This window comes from Podarcis filfolensis (assembly GCF_964270895.1).
Source record: "Podarcis filfolensis genome assembly, chromosome: 2".
NCBI lineage: Eukaryota > Metazoa > Chordata > Lepidosauria > Squamata > Lacertidae > Podarcis > Podarcis filfolensis.
Window position 1 is genome coordinate 82,508,994 of NC_139605.1, and position 19,340 is coordinate 82,528,333.

General features: G+C 43.5%; 1 protein-coding gene and 1 long non-coding RNA gene across 20 annotated transcripts in view; one reads left to right on the forward strand and one right to left on the reverse strand.

Moving 5' to 3' along the window:
• Window positions 1-153: 153 nt before the first annotated feature.
• On the forward strand, window positions 154-3,472 carry LOC310755278. 2 transcript variants are annotated; one of them, XR_014544268.1, is made up of 3 exons: window positions 154-753; window positions 1,959-2,062; window positions 2,678-3,472. It is a non-coding gene; the product is annotated as an uncharacterized lncRNA (long non-coding RNA). The 2 variants fall into 2 exon arrangements; XR_014544267.1 differs by having other exon boundaries at window positions 1,959-3,472.
• A 2,676-nt stretch (window positions 3,473-6,148) lies between these two features.
• Window positions 6,149-19,340, reverse strand: part of WIZ (WIZ zinc finger) — a 59,039-nt gene continuing 45,847 nt past the window's right edge. For 10 of the 18 annotated variants that reach the window (XM_083597653.1, XM_083597649.1, XM_083597646.1 and 7 more), the window contains exons 6-13: window positions 17,877-18,044; window positions 15,991-16,497; window positions 12,803-13,285; window positions 10,723-11,250; window positions 9,638-10,147; window positions 8,495-8,950; window positions 7,848-8,040; window positions 6,149-7,579 (exon numbers count right to left, since the gene is read on the reverse strand). In XM_083597653.1, coding sequence (XP_083453779.1) covers window positions 7,423-7,579; window positions 7,848-8,040; window positions 8,495-8,950; window positions 9,638-10,147; window positions 10,723-11,250; window positions 12,803-13,285; window positions 15,991-16,497; window positions 17,877-18,044 — 3,002 coding nt within the window. In that variant the 3' untranslated portion in view covers window positions 6,149-7,422. Of the gene's footprint in view, window positions 7,580-7,847; window positions 8,041-8,494; window positions 8,979-9,637; window positions 10,148-10,722; window positions 11,251-12,802; window positions 13,286-15,990; window positions 16,498-17,876; window positions 18,045-19,340 lie in introns of all 18 variants that reach the window. The other 8 variants (XM_083597640.1, XM_083597641.1, XM_083597655.1 and 5 more) reach the window with 4 other exon arrangements.

A 19,340-nucleotide genomic window follows, 5' to 3' on the forward strand; every position in this document is an offset into this window, starting at 1 on the left:
GGGTAGTCCCGCCCCCCTCGCACGCTATTGGGAGCAGAGGCCTGGAGCCCTCGTATTTTATTAGAGGCGGGAGGCATCGATCAGAACCACTTCGGTTAACCTATAAGGCAATTGCGGATGCCAATCATGTTCCGTCAGCGAATAACAGCACCGGCTAGAGATTTCCAAGAGGTCATTGGGTCTAAGCGGTTATCACTCATGAGGAGCGGCGCAACGGCGGGCACTAATTTGTACTCATTGTCCCCAAGTATGCAGCGCGTCCGCTTTCTCTTGTTGCGCACCTTTCAGGAGGCGGGACCAACCAGCTGCTCTTATTGGTCAGAAAGAGAGAAGCTTAGTTCGTCTCTTTCTCGCGGGGGATGGGGGTGGACTGAGGGCGGGGAAATAATCAACGAGATAAACTGGAAGGAATTCAACTTCTTCCGAATATGACGGGCTACGGAAGCTCAGGAGGCACAACGACTACCATTTTACAGCGCCTTGTTATGGATAGTCTCCCCTCCCCACGTCTTCAAGCTGCGGCATCGGAATTTAAATACCGAGGGGGCAGGACAGCTCGAGTGTCAGTTGCCTGCACCGCTATGGCGGCGTATCCCTTATGAGGGGGACAGAGCAAAGAGGGGCACAACACCATGGTGTAGCCTGCTTCCCCAAATGTAAAGTTTGATGTAGCAATTGTGCTCCTCTCAATGAAAAACATCAGTGTGCGATCGAGCACATAAACGGTTTCTTCTAAATAGAAAGAAAGATCAGGTCATATTTCCCTCTCACCCCCACACAAAATAATAATTCCAGCCCGCCAATGCAACTGGTGGAGCCAGTGCAACCACCTGCATCGTATCAAACTGGACCTAACTGACATACACTAACAGGGGATGTGAAGGCAGGGCTAAAGTTGCTGAAAAGGTGGTAAAAACAGAGCTATGCAAACCAATGCCCAAAGCTATGCAAACCAGCGTGGAAGCTGGTGCTTCTTCACTGATGAGGTTCAGAATAACAAACACCTTGAATATAGACAATGCATGGCCAGTTTCTTCCATGAAGGATGGTATCAGAGGTTAGGTAAAAGTCCTCTTGCCACCATCCCATTACACTTTTAAGTTATGGTTCCTGCAATGCAGTATTCTTTTCTAGAAGAGAAAGCATTTGAAGAGAGATTCTAGTTTGAACAGGATTCAAATGGAAAGCGAGTTGCCTGAAGCTGTGAGCGGCAAGCTGCAATATCAGTTGTTTCTCACCTCAGCCATGAATTCACTCCTTGGCTCTTGCTTCACCTCAGAGCTACAGCTGTAATATATGAATATCAGCCTATCTTGCAAGATTACATTATTGAAACCAAGTGTTTTGAACACTTATCACCTTTGATAATGTATAGCTATATATATTACACCATGTCTGATTATTCTGAATTAGAACCAACACTTAGTCAATCAGGACTGTACTTTATCTTGAACATAAGCCCTTGGCAAAGTGTCTGCCTTTTAATTTTCAGAGAAATATGAAGAACAGAGAGATGGTCTCCTCTAACTCTATGATTTTAACCCATAAATATTTGATAATTAAAAGTAATATTTGCATAACAGCTGGATTTCCAATTGCTAATAAACATCTAAAGCTAAAATGCTATGGGCTTAGCTATGGGCTTTCCTTTTTGCCACCATATTTGAAAATGCTTGGTGCTTCATAGCTAGTACTGGAACCATCTCAGCTTCTTGGATTAGACATTCAAAATATAGTTACAGTACTAGGTTTCCTTCATAAACTCAAAAATTGGACACCAGAAGGTCAGAATTGAGGAACTGACAAAAGATTAAACTACAAGTGGATAACTGCTTGATGGCGCAATTTGATTTATGAATGTTGCCACAGGCAAAAATAGTTATTCTGCTTACAGTCACTTGTTATTAAAAAAGGACAAATTGAATAGATAGATTTTACCAGTGTCTCATTTGTACCAGCTTGCACATACAGAATAATGCTGAGGGGAAGAATAAAACATCTACCACATGATGATAATACTCATAGCAAAGACACTTTTGTAGGCACTACTAAGCAGCCCTGGGTAAGTAACACATCCTAGAGCATGACTTTCCAAGAATCCATTAGTTGGCATGCCATGATTTGAGCTGTTGGATGCCCTGCTTATGATCCTAAACTTCTGAGTATGCTCTAGGCTTGAGCCATAGTAGGAAGCAATCTCTCAGATACTGGCATTTTGTTTCTAAACAAAATCCTGCTTTACTTACATTATCAGTCTACTGGTGGCTTTCTCTAAGGGCAGATTTCCTGACCTTAATCCTTTCAGCCTAGACTCTGATAATTGTTTTACATTACTAGATTGGCACCACTGCTGGAACACAATTCTAATCATGCATGCTAGCACCTTTACCTTGTATTTTAGTAGGCTGTGCCAATTTCAACTCTTTTCTACAAAACCCAACTTCATCCTCTTCTGTACAGCCAAGTATCAACAGTGAACTAACAAATTTATGCATAGCCTTAAATTGTCTGAAACTATTTCATTCACTCAACCCTTATATTGCCCTTGGTGTGCTGAAGAAAATAGTAATCCCTAAAGCTTTAAAAACAAATTGGCCTATGTTTAAGCTGTTGCAAGATCACCTGCCTCATGGCTCCATTAGTATGAACATGTTTTTGTTTCATCTTTCTCCTGCAGGGTCTCAGAGCTGCTGCAAATGCCATAATGGCCTGACTCCAGTGGAGTAGACCAAGCAAGTCATTCCTTGTCCCTTGGTTTATGTTCATCTTTTATTCTATTAATGTAGATTACAGCAGAAATTTGTACAGTATTGTGTCTACGAGCCTCTAGCTTCAGCCTACAAGGAATTTTTCTCCCAGGTGAAGTACTCTACTGTTCCAGGAGTCTGGCATCCTTGATGAAACTTCCTGCACACAAAGAAGAGCAGAGCCTCTTGAGTATGTGGGTCATTTAGTGCTGAAGAGGGCTTAAGCTAAGGGCTCACTGAAGATCTTTATCTCCATCAGGACAAATGGGAAGGGATATTCTCAGATTTCTGATAAAGTACAAGCCTTAGCAAAAAACCAAGACCTTGTCACAGACTCATTAAGGAGTCTGATTTCCAAGTATAGCTAATCATGTAAGTTGCTAGAGTGTGATATTAACATTGTCTCCTACCATGCCACAATGCAGCATGAACTACTACTCTACCTCAGTTAACACCCTTGTTTTTACTTCATTTAACAAGATGAGAAAAAATGCAACATTCGTATCACAATGTTAGCTTGTGGTAGAGCATCTGCTTTGCCTGCAAAAGGTTCCAAGTTTCTCCTGGTAGACAACACTACTGAGCTAATGGTCTCAGTCTAAGTCAGTTTCCTATGTCTGTTCCTTTGTTTGAAGACTGGAGAAAATGGAAACCTCATGTCCAACATTTTACAGTGCAATTGAGGGTGAAATTGTTATTAAAGACCCATTGGAAATGGTCTGAAACAGGCTATATCAATATCTGATTGCAGGGACAGAATGAGCATAATGCTCCCTGGCTAAACAAACATAATGCTGTAACTTCTCTGCCCCCACACCTGTAAGTAGCGCAGACTAAGCCTTTTCAGAAAAAAATGTGGCCCTGAACTGTCTCACAGAAAATTCCATATTTCCCTGTGATCTCCCTTCTCAACTATTTAAATCTGAATAATTCATGGGCTTTGCCCCTTTAAGATAAGGCATTCAAGAGTTTTATTCCCATCTACAGATAATTTGATAAAAGGTTGAACGCAATGCCTCTTGGAACAAACATAATAAAGGGCAGCTTGTATAATAATTACCAAAAAACCCCACCCTCTAACACGAATAAGATCTTTGCCTACTGGAACATCAAACTTTATTAGTGAGGCAGGCCATTTCAAAGGAACACGTAGTTGGCTCAACTCCAAAAAAAGAATATCAAGAGTACTGGCAAAAGGGAGGAATCAATTTGAAAGATTCCAAAGTTGCAAATGCAACCCAATTAAATAAATGTAAACTAATTGGCTATACAAGTTTTACTTGATTAAATCAATTAATGAAAATTTGCATATCTGTAAAAACAATATCCCTGAAGCAAAAGGCATGCTTTGTTTTAAAGATGATGCACACATACATGATATCAAGCATCTTAAAAGAAGCATTCTTTCTGGTCATAAGGGAGAATGCTTCTTATAAAATGGTGCTTGCTGCCTGCAGTTCTAAGCAAATTATTAAAAGTATCACTTTTCCCCTCACAGTTTGCTAACCAATTTACTGGGGGAGCTATCAGTAAATTTAAAAAACTGCAACTGTTTAACCAAACTGTGCTTTAGGCAGTGAAACCTCTGGCATTAATTGGTTGGGTTAATGTGGCGGCATACAATTCCAGTTGTTCAAGGAACCAAACATTTTGCATTGCTACTTCTGTGAGGAATGTTGTCAGTTTGGAGGAGAGTGGAACCTCTCTTTGGGACAGGTGGTAGCAGAAGTCCCAAGATACAAGGAATCTGAGGAACAGGGAGGCCTGAGGCTACAGTGCTGAAGGTAAGGCTCAGAGTTGGGAAGTGAATGACAATGAAGAACTTGAAGGAAGGCTAAGTGACTTGAGATGAGACATGAACTTAACACACAAAGGGTCCAATCATAGAGGGAACTCTGAATAAATTTCACAATGTTTAGGATCAGGAGTTGTATGCAGGAGGGATGGTATCTCAGATCAGGAGGTGAAGGTAGAGATCAGATCAGGTAGAGGAGACAGGTGTACTACGCAGCCTGGTCAGGAGACAAGATGGCTAATGGACGCTGTCACTAGACTGCCTTAGAGGCAAATCTGTCTGTTGGGGTGACTAAGGTCACTGCAGCACTCTGTCCTACAATCCTAAGGGGTTAAGGGAGAGATGGATTATAAATATTTATTTGAACCAAGCAGCCAATTATTTAAGCTAGAGGCTTTCAGTTGCCTTTAATGCACTTAGAAGTGAAAGCCACTGTACAATGAAAAGCAGAGGTGTAATGCTTTCCTGGTAAGTTAATAGACAGGGGGAACATGGATAGTATTTGGCACATGGTAGCTGCCAAGCAGCATTTTCCTGCTACCACTCTTATGGAATACTTTTCAATCAGATATGATGCTAAGGAAGAACACATCTCAGATGGGAGAGGGAATGGAAACAAGGCAGAATCAACCATGCATGCATCCTTCGTGGCCTTTGATTAAAAGAAAGCAATAGGGATGCTTGCATGCAAGACACACTGTGCTACTCACTTCTCCTTCCATTTTTCAGGACAGTCAGAATGAAGCTGGTTGGAAAGCTATGGTGCTATTGCTACCCCTTAATTTAACGTAGTGACAGGTGTAATAGCACCCTCCCCACACGGTTTTGGGAAGGCAGCTGTTAGCACAGGGAGTTATGTAATGTTTGGAACTGTATTGTCATACTAGTCCCTGCTCTGGAAACTGGCCCAGTTATATATGGTGAGGAATTTGCTCACCAATGCATCATTCTGTGCTGCAAGATTTCCACATACCTTTATACTGAATGCCTGGACTGAAATCAAGGTTTAAACCCCTGCTTTGGTCTAAGAGGAACCCAGTGCGACATATGGTGATGCTGTTACACTGTCTTGTGCTGGGACATTCTTCTGTAAGCTGAATAAAAAATGCTTAGAGTTGTGGCTTTGGTTTCTGAACATGACTGCTGCTCAGCCTGCTATGGGAGACCAAAGCATATAAAAAGAAATTGTTTTAAAAATCAGAAACAGAGGAAGAAGTTGTACATGGCAGAATAGGCGCCCGCAACAGTGATGACACACTTTGATACAAGGATTTCAGTATCTATTCTACGTAAGTCCTGTATGGGTTGGGTCTCAGACTGTATTGCCAGAGACGAGGTGAGATGTGGGAAATACATTCAACATAGGGAAAATTAAAGCACTTTTTAAAAAAAGCTTATACACCAATACACTTTTAAAGTACACCTTACCAAGACAGTGAGTCTGCTAGTTTCAGTTTATCCTGGAGTGATAGAGCCTAAGGTTTCTCCAGGAAACAGCTTCCACATCCACTGGCAGCTCTTGGGACACCTCTCTATAGGAACCACAACACATTCTCCACCTTCCACGTAAGTATACAACCAGAAAAGCACACACTCAGGATTCTCCTTTTGTTTCCAGAACAGGTTTAATCTAATATACATATTCCTAGGTACAGTAATAACCAGAATATGCCCATTGAAAAAGTTAAAAGGTAATTTGCCTCCAGACTCTGCTCAGCCTGGGATCCAAATAAAAATGAATGCTTGTTATTTCTACACAAAACTAGAGTTTAAAAAGTTGAGGTTCTATGAAGAGAGACGAGGACAGCAACAGTGAGAAATAACAGGAAAGCAGAAATTCCAGTAGGACCTACTGTTGCTGGTTTGGGAACTGCACCAAGTTCTTGCTAAAAAGGAGAAACATAGAGGCCCTCCACCCGCAAGAAGTCCAAACTCTTCAGGTACCCTTGGAAAGGACTTGCTTCTCCAGAAGGACATGTCATCCCTGATTTCAGGCAGAGGTTATCTATGGGACCTCATTACCCTTTCTTCAGCCCAAGGCTAAAGACAGGAAAAATCCATATTCTTTTGCCAAAATCTCATTGCCATAACGTGGCAGAGCTGAATTCCCTACAGGGTCCCACATGAAACAGATGGGGATAACCAGGTGACATTGGGAAGTTATGGAAAAGGGAAATGTATATGGGTCAAAGAGTCCATGATTTCCCCTTCAATGCAGGTGGGACTGAGGCCCTCCATCACAGAGTTAGGGAACGTGAACATGCACAACAGGATCCAACGTCTACAGAAACTAAAGACTTGTCACCTAAGGAGTCAAACATACATTAACTCTAGAGTCACATACAGAATTAACAGCTTTCCCCACAGAACAAAGTGCTCTGGGTCTACCCTCCCAACTTGCTTGTGTCTGACCTCAAACAAATCCTCATGTTCACAACTTTCACTAGAACCTCATATTCACAATTCTCACCATCACATCTCTCACAGCCTGAACTGCAACAGAGCAAGTCCATGTTTCCTCCCTGTAACAAGTGTGTGTCTTTGGAGAAACCTGCATTCACTGAAAGGACAAGGAAATTTCCATTTTACTTTTGTGCAGATAAAAGCGAGCTCCAGTTTGGAATACCATTTCCATCAAAAAGGAGCATCTCCATTAAAAACAGCATCGTTAATTTAGTGCTCAAACTCTGGGACTGTTCCCGCGAACTCTCCGCCCCACCCAAAATCCAAGTTAAGTCTACAGGCGGGCAAAGCTGTGGAGCAGGGGGGGGAGGGGGATGTCAAATACTGCTTTCACCCCCATTCTGATAACCATTAATCTTGTTCATTTGGAAAGGTAAGAGAGAAACCCTGGAATGCTGGTGCTTCCTAAGAGCTTTGCTACTGGGCCTCGGCTACAGGTGGTGCCGCAGGCACATCGGTCCCACTTCGCAAAGCATCGGCCTTGGAGAAGTTAGTCTCCAAGATGTGGCGCTGGAGGTGCCGCACCCACTCCTCTTGGATGGAGAGGGGCCCCTGGAACTCCACTTCGCAGAACCTGCACAAAGAGAACACAAAAGTCTACTTGAACCAAGCTGAAGATTTGCTCATCTCAAAGTGCATAGGGAAACCCTCTAAAAGTAGAATGTGGGGAAGGGGTGTGTGGGAATTGTGGTTGCCTGCCCATCTCTTGCCCTGCCTCCAAGAGGCCTGGTACAAGAAGATTGTTGCCTATAATAGGTTTAAGAGCAAACTGCCCACACTATAAAGCCATTCAAATTTCACTGCAGAAAAGGGGATTAGCAAAATGGAACAATGGCACAAACCTGCACTTCAGCGTGTAGATGTTGCCCACAAACTTCACCAAGGAGGTCTGTGGTGGCCTAGGAACCAAGGAGGGCACAGGTCTCACTCTGGGAGGTGGCTGGCGGACCTCTTCAACCTTCTGCTGCAGATCAGCCATCTCCTCTTCTCGAGGTGGAGGAGCCTCAACGGGCTTGGCCTGCCTCCGTTCAAACTCTAGTGAACAGGGGGGGAAATTTGTTTCGGAAAGGATGCTGGGATATAGCAAAAAGCATTGGCTGTGATATATTTGGAATGAGAAAGGAACTTTGTGAAAACATTTTTATGAAAAAAGGAAAGGTGGGGCAGGAGAAAGTATAGACGTCATGCGGGAGAGTGGGGAAGCTACACAAATAGCATTGTCATGCTAAACGTCTCCCCATGACTAAGAACTTTACATGCCAGTCTGTTGAGGAATTTCTCTGAGGCCCTTAGCTGAAGCTACCCAAAGAATTGGGGCCAATGAATAATTTGGGAGCACTGAGAAATTAGATTGGTGCCTGAACATTCACTGCCACCACTCCTACCTCCCAGGAAGATACAGCAGCCTCCTCAAGAAGGCCTCCCAACTGGCCAGAAAGCCTTGTACCCAGATGGGCCCTGTGTTGAAAATCTGGGAGAAATGACTCACTGTTTATGTTATGCTGCTGATGCTCCTCCATCTTTACCAGCGACAGAGGTGACGTGACTGCAGGTCGATCACTGCCATTGCCGCCACTGCCACTGCCACCATCCACAGCTTTGCTAGGCTCACTGGGCACTATCTCCCCACCGAGGCTTCTGTTCGCCAGTGGAGGGCTGCCTGCCTGCAGGCTCAGGGGAGCCCTCTTCCCAGAAGCATCGTTGTCGCGCACGTGAGATGCATTGCGGAACTTTTTGGTGAAGGGCCGCCCACCCTGGATGTAGCTGCGATAGGCTCCGGCTTTCTGGGGACGATGCTTGATCCACTCACTCAAAGTCTCGATTGGGGAGCCGTTCACACACCATTCAGTCACTCCAAACTGCCTGAGGTGCGCACGAGCATGGCTGGCCAGCGCCTTGCGGTTCTCAAAGTAGAGGCCACACAGTTCACAGCAGGCTTCGGTGGCTGGGAGCAGAAATGGCAGGGAGCTAGACTGAGCAAAACCTTCAGTAAAGGACTTAAGCAGTAACAGTTCAAGTGTGGAGCACCAGGACTTATTTGCTCCATGGCACTACTCTTATTTTCCCATAAAGGATCCTCAGGGATCGATACCAACAGCCTGAAAAGCCCACTTTAAAACTTCTAAGCACTGCCATCACCTGTAGCCCACAAGTCAAGTAAACCAAACCCCAGAATCCTTTGCCCATAAATAGGCAAGATGCATACCTTTGCTCACTTTGGCCATATGGCTGAAGACATGAAAGTTTACACCATTTACTGATTTGCCCAATGTTTGAATCCCTAAAGATAATGAAATAACTCTCTACCAGCCAGAGGATGCATAAAGGCTAGCCGATACCAGGGAAGGAGAAGAGACAATGTACTATACCAGTGTTGTTGGCTAACTCTAAGCCCACTACATGTTAAAAAAAACCATACCTATCAGGACACTGCCTCGCATCAAAATGTTTTTCTAAAGGCTGTAGTGGAATACCTTTTATATGAGGTCCATATGTACACTGTTGCATCTACCCTCCCACCCCAACAAGCCTGAAAGCAACTCAATTTCATAAGTGAAGGCCCAGAAATAGAATACCAATGTTTATCAGGATCCCAACCTTATCCCTTCCCCCATTCTGGGGTTGCACTTACATGTATGAGTGGGCTTGTCATGCACATGCTTGGCTTTGAATGGCAATTCCGTCTGGATGTAGGTTTTCTGCTTCACTTCACTGTGGCCGCTCAGCCGCTCATCTGGCAGCGGGCGCTTAGTGGAGAGTGGTGCCAAGAAGCCCTCTGGTGACTTGAGTGGCGACAGACTAACCTCCCGACCAAGGTGTGGTTTCCCAGTCCTCCCGCCCAGCGGGGACAAGGCCATGGGCTGCAGCATTTTCCCAGGGGATTTAGGATCAGCTCCATCCTCCCCCATGGGCTGTGGAAGCTCAATGCTCATTGTGTTTGGCTCTTTCTTTATCAAGCACGGCTTGTTCTTTTTCTTTATGATTTCTCGTAGCGTGTCGATGGGGGAACCATTGACCGACCACTCAGTTACTCCCATCTGGCGCAAGTGAGATCTGGCATGGCTGGAGAGCCCCTTCCGGTTCTCAAAAAACTCACCACAAAACTCACACCGAATATCCCGCACGGGGTCAGCACGAGAGGCTGCAAAAGACAAATCAACATGCACAGAGAATGCTTTACACTCAAAGGCAATTAGCAACCAGTCATGCACCTCTCACAACCTTCTTATTTATTTCTGCAGTGCTTTTCAAAACACACACACAAAACGAACTACTTATCTCACTTATATCTGAGAAGCCATCCATTAATTTAAAGGCTGAACAGGTTCCATGCCTGAAGCTAACATGCTTCTCAACACTCTGTTAGGTCTAGAGTGACTGCACATTTGGAGACAGGAGTATCTGAATATTTGCATTTATTTTGCCAATCAGGAAACACAGAAAGTTTCTCACTGTACTAAGGCACCAATCGCTAATAGGAATCTTACAAGGAATCCATACATGGTCACAAGACCTCAGAATCTCCAGTGCAGGAATGCATGAGCATAAAGCTGATGCTACCTGAGATCTTGATTACTAGGCAGCAGCACCCTGTTTACTGAGAAAACAATATCATGTAGCCCTAATTCCCAATTCTTCACTTTCACACCCATTCCAACATGCATTTTTGCCCATCACCAAAGGCTTATGCATACAGCCCCTGTTGCTAACACTTACAGAGATTGAGTGGGGACATCTCCTCTCGTGGTGACCAAGCTCTATCAGATAGATGTGAATCATTATGAAGTCCCCCAGACATCATTTCCCGCTTGATTTCCATACGCAGCTGATCTTGTTTCAGTTTCTTGTGCAAAGAGGGAGAAGAAAGCCCAGGGAAGATTTTTCTAGCAGTTGGGGGAGAAGAGGTAGGAGAGTGCCCCAAAGGGCTCCCTGGCTGCTGTGCCTTCTTAGGCATGGGAGGCACATGGCTCTCCCCTGGACCGCGTGACTCCAGGGAGCCTCCAAGAACAGACAGAGCAAGTGATTTCTGACCCTGTGCTGGGGAGTTGGAGGTACTGGTCCGAGGCTGAGCTCGCCTTTTTAGGATTTCTCGGAGGGTGTCGATGGGAGAGCCATTCACATACCACTCAGTTACACCCATCTGGCGGAGGTGCGACCTGGCATGGCTGGAGAGCCCTTTCCGGTTCTCAAAATATTCACCGCAGAACTCACACCTGATATCCCGCACAGGTTCTGCTCCAGAGGCTGAGGAGAAAGAGGAGAGGAGAGACAGGCCATTACAGAGGCTGAAAAAGGGATTGGGCAGGGAGCAGGATGTGACGTGGACACCAATTAGGTTATTCCCTTATAAGGCAGTATGAAGCAGGCACATAGCACAAGGATTTCACACAAGACAAAGCTGATACCTTAACAAGATTGGCCAAAGGAAAAGAATTAAAAAAATAAATAAACCACCAACAATCCTTGTGAAGCATGAAAGCTGGGGTAGGATGTGGTCAGAGCAGGGGACACTGGATACATGACAGGAGACAGTGAAGAGCAGGTGCTGCCAAATTATAAAAAATGCTGAGAATGGCTGGTCCTATGTCATGAGATTAGCGAGGAGGTATACCAGAAGCTGTGTGCTTTCCTTCGCACCCTGATCAAGCTTTCAAAGGAAGATGATCATGTGCGTGCAAGGAATCGGGCATGAAGGCCAGTTTCTTCTCCATGATCCCACTGTCTCCTTCAAAACGAAGGGCCACCCGTCGGGATGAAAGTACATTTGCTGTACAGCTGAATAGGAAATCCCACAATGAGAAATGCTGAATACCTTTTCCCATCCCAGAATTCAATGCCTTAATTCTCCCTGTCAGGAAGTTCAGAGAAGACTCATTTCCCAATGTGTGTCAGGGGAAGAACCACCAAGTGCTCTGTATTTGCCACCGTAAGCTTGAGCCATGCAGCCTCCTTTAGGTAATGCAGGACAGCTAGTGCAAAGGGGTGAAACACACCATTCAATATGGGGTGCCCATGGCTATTTAACAGCTTTAAAGCCAGCAGTATGCAGATCACACTTTGACTGGTCTCATCTACTCTCCCTGCACTGAGGGAGGTAAATAGCTGGAATGCCACCACCTTGAGGCAGTTGTCACCTCCATCTCTGAAATGGGTCGTAGTGCCACTTTAAAGCCCTGGTAAAATTGTAAATGGCAGAAGCAATCTTCTTCCTTGCTCTGTAACTGCTAAGACATTAAATGCCATGGAGAAACACATCAGTACTGAGCATTTTGCTGACACTAAACAAAGCCAATGAGTGCTGTAAAAAATGCAGCAGTCAATTTCAAACCAATGGCCACCAAAAGGCTCAGGCTATGTAAGATTGCACACTCTTCCCTTCAAACTGCTTAATTAATTCCCCTTCCATCTGCAGCAGATCAGATTGAATCCACACTTGTCTTGTGATCCTCTTAACTGAAGAGCAACCATATAGCCTTCTCCTATCTGGGACAGGGAGATGCCATCCATGTGGAGCAAGAGATAACCGTGGAGAAAATACCCGGACAGGGAAGAGTTAACTTCAGCACACGCACAGGCCAGCTGGGAAAGCTGCATTATACATTTCAGAAAAAGCTTTGCAAGAAAAGCATGTGGGCCAAAATGCTTGCTTCCCCAACCCTTTGCTGCTTATTGGACATGGTGGCAGGAAATGGCAAGGGGCCTGGATTTCTAAGCGTACAGCTCCATGTCACATAAACAAGACTAGGAAGGGGGGGAGGAAGAGGAGGGGACAGGAGCCAGTGCTGATAGAACCTACAGAGATTGAGTGGAGCCATCTCAGCATCTGCTGCCCAGTACGCACTGGAAGAAAGACCCTGTTTCCTTTGCAGGCTGGCCGCAGCTGACAACCTGTGGCCATGTGGCTTCAACTTCTTGGATGGTGGAGGGGAGTGAGGTGAGAGTACAGATGGCTGTTTGCCCAAAGGCCTTGGTGCGTGTGCTTGTTTCATGCCTGTGGCAGGCGCTGCTGTAGCTGTGCTCTTTGGGCTGGGTCCATCAGAGCTCCCAGTCTCCCCTAATGTTTCTCTCTCGCTATGGAGGAGAGAGGGAGGGCGGCCTTTGAAGTCTTCGCTTTTGATGAGATCATTTAAAACATCAATAGGAGATCCTTTAGCATCTGGATCGCTCACTCCCAGGTGTCTCAGGTGGGCTCTAGCGTGACTCGACAGCCCTTTTCTGGTTTCAAACCAGGCACCACATAACTGGCAGTCAATTTCTCTGCCCGAGTCACTATCTACAGCTGCGGAAAAAAGAACACATTGATCACAATAGATACGATCACACAACTGATGTGTCTCAAGTACCCGTTACAACCTGAAAAGGACCTTCTTCCTTTTTTTGTTCTAAAGGCCCCATTTCTCACTCCAGAAATGGTAAAGTGGTTTCCTAGTAGGATTTAGCAAGCAGCCCTAAAGGAAAGCCAAGTTATTCACCTGTACCCACTGATGCTGGTTTAACAGTTAAGCAGAAATTCTCTCAGAAGACTTGCATTTAACCAGATTTCCTTTTAGTGGCCCAGGTCAAGTTTTCAAACACTCTCTTTCCTGAAAACATGATGCTCAAGCCTTTTCCATCTCAGCTTAAACCATCAGGCATTTCAGACACTGGTAACTTTTGAAAACAGCCATGTCAAAAACTGCAGAGTGTCAGACAGTCCTAGTCCCAGACTGAGCAAAGCTTCAAGCTGCCAGCTGGGTTCATGCTGGAAAAGCAATGTGGCAAACAGAAAAGAGTGACTTAAAAAATTAAACCGTCAGTTTAAGAGGTCCAAAGCATTTGCATTTTTGCCTAGCATTTCAATCCCTCAGACTGAAGAATCTTAATGTAAATGGTCATCCCCAATAATGGCACAATGTTAAATACAACACTTTCCAAACCGTAATTGTTTCTCATGCCTGTAAGGTCCATGAGGTTTCTTTGATTCGCTATTGAGCTTTGGGTTTGATTTCAAAATAAAGATGGAGAGCAGTGACGTTTTCAGTGCTATGACTCTTACATAGTCCAGCAGCATGTGGTATAAGCCATTAGGAAGAAATGAGTTGAACCCAGAATTGACAGCTGTTATTACTCAATGAGGGCAGAACTGCCACTTTAAGAGTTTATTTTAGTTCATGCAGATTTATGCCAATTTCCGTCACCAGCAAATTCAAATTCCCAGGAATGTTCTAAGAAGCCATGTAAGCTATCTAGAAAATTGCAAAGTTTGTTGATTATAAACCTCCACTTTCATATACAACTGACCAGATGAAACAGTTCAAAATCTTATCAGCCAAGGCAGAGCCTAAAAGCAAAAAAATAAAATAAAAGCAAAGGTTCTTGCAGCAATTTCAAAAATATGAAGTGCAGGTAAAGTATCAATGCCAGGGCAAAGAGTTATGTTTAGGAATGGATTACACCTCAAAATGGGAATGGGAAGCAGCTGTATAAATGGTGTTGACTTTCTCAGCAACTCTTTTTCAACTGCATGCTTGAGGAAGAATCACAACATATCTAAGGACTCCAGTGCTCAACTGACATCACAATATTATGTTAAGAATCTGCGGCCCATGACAATGCAGTTAGAGAAGAAGGCAAATGGGACTTGGAAAAGGGGCTTTTAAATTGAAGGTTCCCTGATGAAAGAAGCAGTAACTCAGTTGTGGGGTAGACAGGTCAGGATGTCATCCAACACTTCCTTACAACTGATGCTGCAGACTTTGTTGCTGCTGGGTCAATAGAAGATACCACAATATACACCTTGTGCACTGTTATCTTTCCCCACCCCCAGATAGGACTGGCCTTGGTACCTTGAGCCAAGCCCACCAGAAAATTCCCCTCTCTTTACGATTCTCCTTACCTCTGCCTCAACACACCAAGTCAGAACTCACTACTCCTTCACCAGCAACAGCTGTAAAACGGCTTTTTAAAAGAACTGAAATGGCAGAAGCAGTGCTGATTTTCTATTATTTTCCTCCAATGCAAGAGAACACTGTACAAGACTGAAGCAGAGATACTGGGTGGCTTGTGCCATTTCTGCCAGCTTTAATAGAAAACACTGTTGAATGTTATAGCCCAAAAGAAGCACAGATTATGTTAATCTTCAAACTCCAACATCAGCTGCAAGTCCACAAGCCTTACTATAGGCCCTGAGAAGAAGGGCAAACAGATAATGTACAACAGGGGAAGCAATGGCTCAGATGCAGCAGAAATTGCTTTTAATTAGGTACTGAGAGCACTAAATTCCTCACTCTTTATTCTGAAAGATTGCTAAGAATTTTGGTTTTAAATGAACAGCTATGCAGAAGATCTCAGAGGGTCTCTCAGTCTTTTCTTCTGATAAGAGTTTCGCTCAGGGCTTTGGAAAGAAACATATAGTCTCTATAGTTGTTCTCCCTTCAAGAGATAAACATCCCTACTTTCACTAGTGACTTTAAAAATCTCCAGGCACAAATCAAAAAGACACATGGGAAGGCTTTGTGGCCCATCCAATGAATAAAATGAATATGACTGACCCTCTTGGAGATGGGTTTCGGGGAAGAGCCATTTGAGGAAACTTCCACTTTTGGGAAAAGAGATTTACTAAAAAGGTGCCTAGGAGTAATAATTTTTAAAAATTCCTGCTCACCCAGCTCAGAGAAGGGAAGAAACCCTTCGGGACAACACTAAAGGATCACAGTGAAAGTTCATCAGTTGTTCTAGAAATAGGAAGGGACACTTTTGCAGGAGATCAAACTTATGCAGTAAGTCCTTTATGCCCTTCCTTTATTGTGGTGTATGCAAGATGCCGTATGTGCGAATGAAGCAAGCAGCCTGTGCAGAGCGAATAGGTGTAAAATGTGCCTTGGGGTGGGCAGCCCTACACTGGTTCACGCTACAAGGTAATGTGAAACACAAGAGCTCCCTGCAGCAGCAAACTGCAAACCAGCTCTCCTGTTCACAAGCAGCATCAGCATCAAACAGACTCACTTAGATTTAAGGGGCCTTCTTCCTCCGGTTGTGACCACTGTGCTTTAGGAGAACTCTGCAGAGGGCTCAGCGGTAGCTTGGGGCTTTTGTCTTCGGGGGTCTTTGGCAGAGGAGAACCAGGCAGAGCAGGTGTCACTTTCTTGAGTATGGGAGATCCTGGCTGGGCAACATTCTTGGGGGTGAAACCTGGAGGGCATTTGATTGCTTTGTTTATAGGTGCCTCTTGCGGCCGTTCCGTAGCTTTGTTGGGAGGCAGCAGTGTCGGCTGTGAGGACCCTGCAGTCCCTTCTTTGGGAGAAGCAGATTTTTTGCTAAGACTTGGAGAGATGGGGCCACTGTCCGCTTTGCCCTTCTGCTTCATCAGTTCATAGAGTAAGTCGATGGGGGCTCCACTGCTCTCAGACTCAGCCACACCGAGCTGACGTAAGTGAGAACGGGCATGGCTGGACAGGCCCTTGCGGGTCTCGAAGCAGACGCCACAGACCTCACATGTTGTGAGGTTTGGTGCTGGAAAGAGGAGAGTGACTTATTGAGACAAGGTTAAGCTGAACCCCACACTGCCTTTGCTACCAGTCAGTAGAGCACAAGCGCGCACCACGTTATCTTGATTTGGACCCGGCTCCATAAACAAGCCAGGTATCATCAGTTTAGCACTGGACTAGCTAAATAGACTGGCTCTTTATTTTGCAACAGATGACTTCACTAAGCTTTAGTAAAAAATGGTGCTTGATGGTCAAATTCCTTCTGCAAAAATCAGCATCACAACTACTAGTCCGCCCTGCAACCATCACTTTGACCCATGTTCTCACACAAAATTGGTGACATGCGCCTTATGCTAAGTTGATGAAAGCCACACTATAAATACCCACTTTAGTTTCCTTGTTCACAAAACATTATAATTCTTACTTTCAGTAACATTTCAAGGCCTGATTCTCCTACCCAAATACAGTCAAAAACAATGAAGTCTATTCCATCAGACTGCAGCAGAGGTAAATATAGGATTGTCATTTGATTGTCTGCTGAGAGACCAGCTTTATCCGACCCCTCTTCTCCCTGAATTGTTTCCATCCCAGCTGGTCATTCTAAGAACTACAATGTAACCTTAAGAATTGATGTCTGAATTTCCTCATTTTCCTCTTCCTTCCTCATTCATTTTTCCTTTGGTATTGTGTCTTTTAGAATGTAAACTGTGAGCCTTTTCAGCCACAGAGTAGGGTGAAAATGCTTAAAATAATATTTATACCAAGTGGCTACTTGCAATCATTTTAAAGCTGAAATCAGAAATATTTATCTCTTCTTGGTTTCAAGAGCATTACAATATTAACTCAGAAAGTTAGGATCCCTCACAGCATATTTTCTACATTTCCTTTAAAATGAAGAAAAACCACAAAATGGCTATTTGGTTGTACACTGTAACAAGCAATGGGAAAAATACCCCAACCCCCAAATCAATAATGGTACATAATGTTGGTAGATCATATTTGCATATGTTCATTAATTAGCTATTTGGTAAGCTCATTGCTGTTCCTCACAATGTACTTTCACATAAAGCCAAAAAAATGGAAAATACTGTATACTGTATTCACCATATATTGAAAAAGAAACATTTTATTAAACTCTCAGTATTTAGCACAAACATTGCAAACTTTTGAAACACACTGAATTCTTTTTGCTATTTTTTCATGTGAACAATACTTTTGTTAGTCATGAAGCCTTTCAAATTATTTCACCAAGAGACAGTGTAAATTATAAGCAGTGACACCACTCTATAAAACAAGTGATAATCAAAGGGTTCAGATCTGCATTAAAGCCACCTAATGGGACTGTCACCATCACATACACCATGGACAAGGCTCAGCAGCAACCTCAACAAAAGACAGACTCACTTTTGGAATCCTGGGAATCTGCCTTATTGCTAGAAGGTTCAGGAGACAGTGAGCTTCCTATTCTGTTAGGAATATGATCTAATGACCCAGCCAGAGAACTTTTCTTCTGGAGGGCTGGTGACCCCATCTCTGCAGTGACCATCTCTTCTTCTTCCTCAGAAGCCATAACTACCAAAATATAAAAGAGAATATGGGGTTTGAGCTGGAAAATTAATAATGCAAAGAGATTAAGCACCATACAAGCTACATTTGCCTCACAGTGCCAGTTAAGAAAAGCAAAAAACGATTAATTCCTGCAAATGATTAAGTCTTGTAGAGTTCAATGAGACTTTTTTTCCAGATTAAGTGTGTCTAAGATTACAATTTAACTAATTCACTAAAAAATGAACCAACACTAATGGCCTTTAATGGTTTTAGCATTTCAAGGCATGATTATAATAAACAAGTCTGTCTTGCTAGATAAGAAGACAGAAAACATTGGTTACTCACTGTCTGTTGGATGAGCTAAGCAAATTCCTTAGATTAATACAATAACAATAGTCACACATCAGCTAAACCACCAATTAGTTATTTTCTAGTTACAGGGTTTTTCAGTTGCAGGACAAAGCACCACACTGAGTGGTATTTACTGTAGTTATACACACAAGAACCCAGAATAGATGCAGGGGGAAATTGTATTGATGAAGAAACCAGTAATTACAAACAAAAGAAAATGGGTATAAATATTTTCAATACAGGGAAACATTTTTTGCCAGAGCAAGACAGTGACATAACATTATATAAAACTGTTTCCGACAAGGAGCCAAGTGTAAACTAATCTCTTCTGATCCAACAACAGATACAGTACTGTGTAAAGAACTACAGTAGCATTACAAAAAGTCATTTAGCCCAAAACAGACAATGAGAATTTCTGAAGGTTCAATCCTAAACACCCTTACCCTGGGATTAGCTATTTTTACAGAGAATCAGCATGGGATTGTGGTGTCCAAATAAAACTGTGGAGGCTCTGATTCAAATTCCCACTCAGCCATGAAGCTTACCCAGTGATCTTGGGCCAGTCACACTCTTTCAGCCTGGCCTACCTAAACTAGCCTTATAAAGTGGCAAGAGAAAGAACCATGTATGCCATCCTGAGCTTCTTGGAAGAATGGCAGAATATAATTGTAATACTATATGTAAATATAAATAAATAACTTACTTCTGAATAGACACACATAGGCTCAAACTGCAAAAAAAAATAGGGATGGGGAAGATGAGCAGAATAGGGAATCTTCTCCTAAGTAAGACTGATCCCAACTGTTGTTTTCTGGACAAATTCACTATAATTCAGAGATAATATCAGCTACAACTTTTTTTTTGATTCTTCAAAATTATTTAAATATACAACAAAGTAGGCAATCAGAAACGCAGGTTAAAGCAGAATTACTGTATTCTGTTGTTTATATTAGTAGACTGGAGAGATTA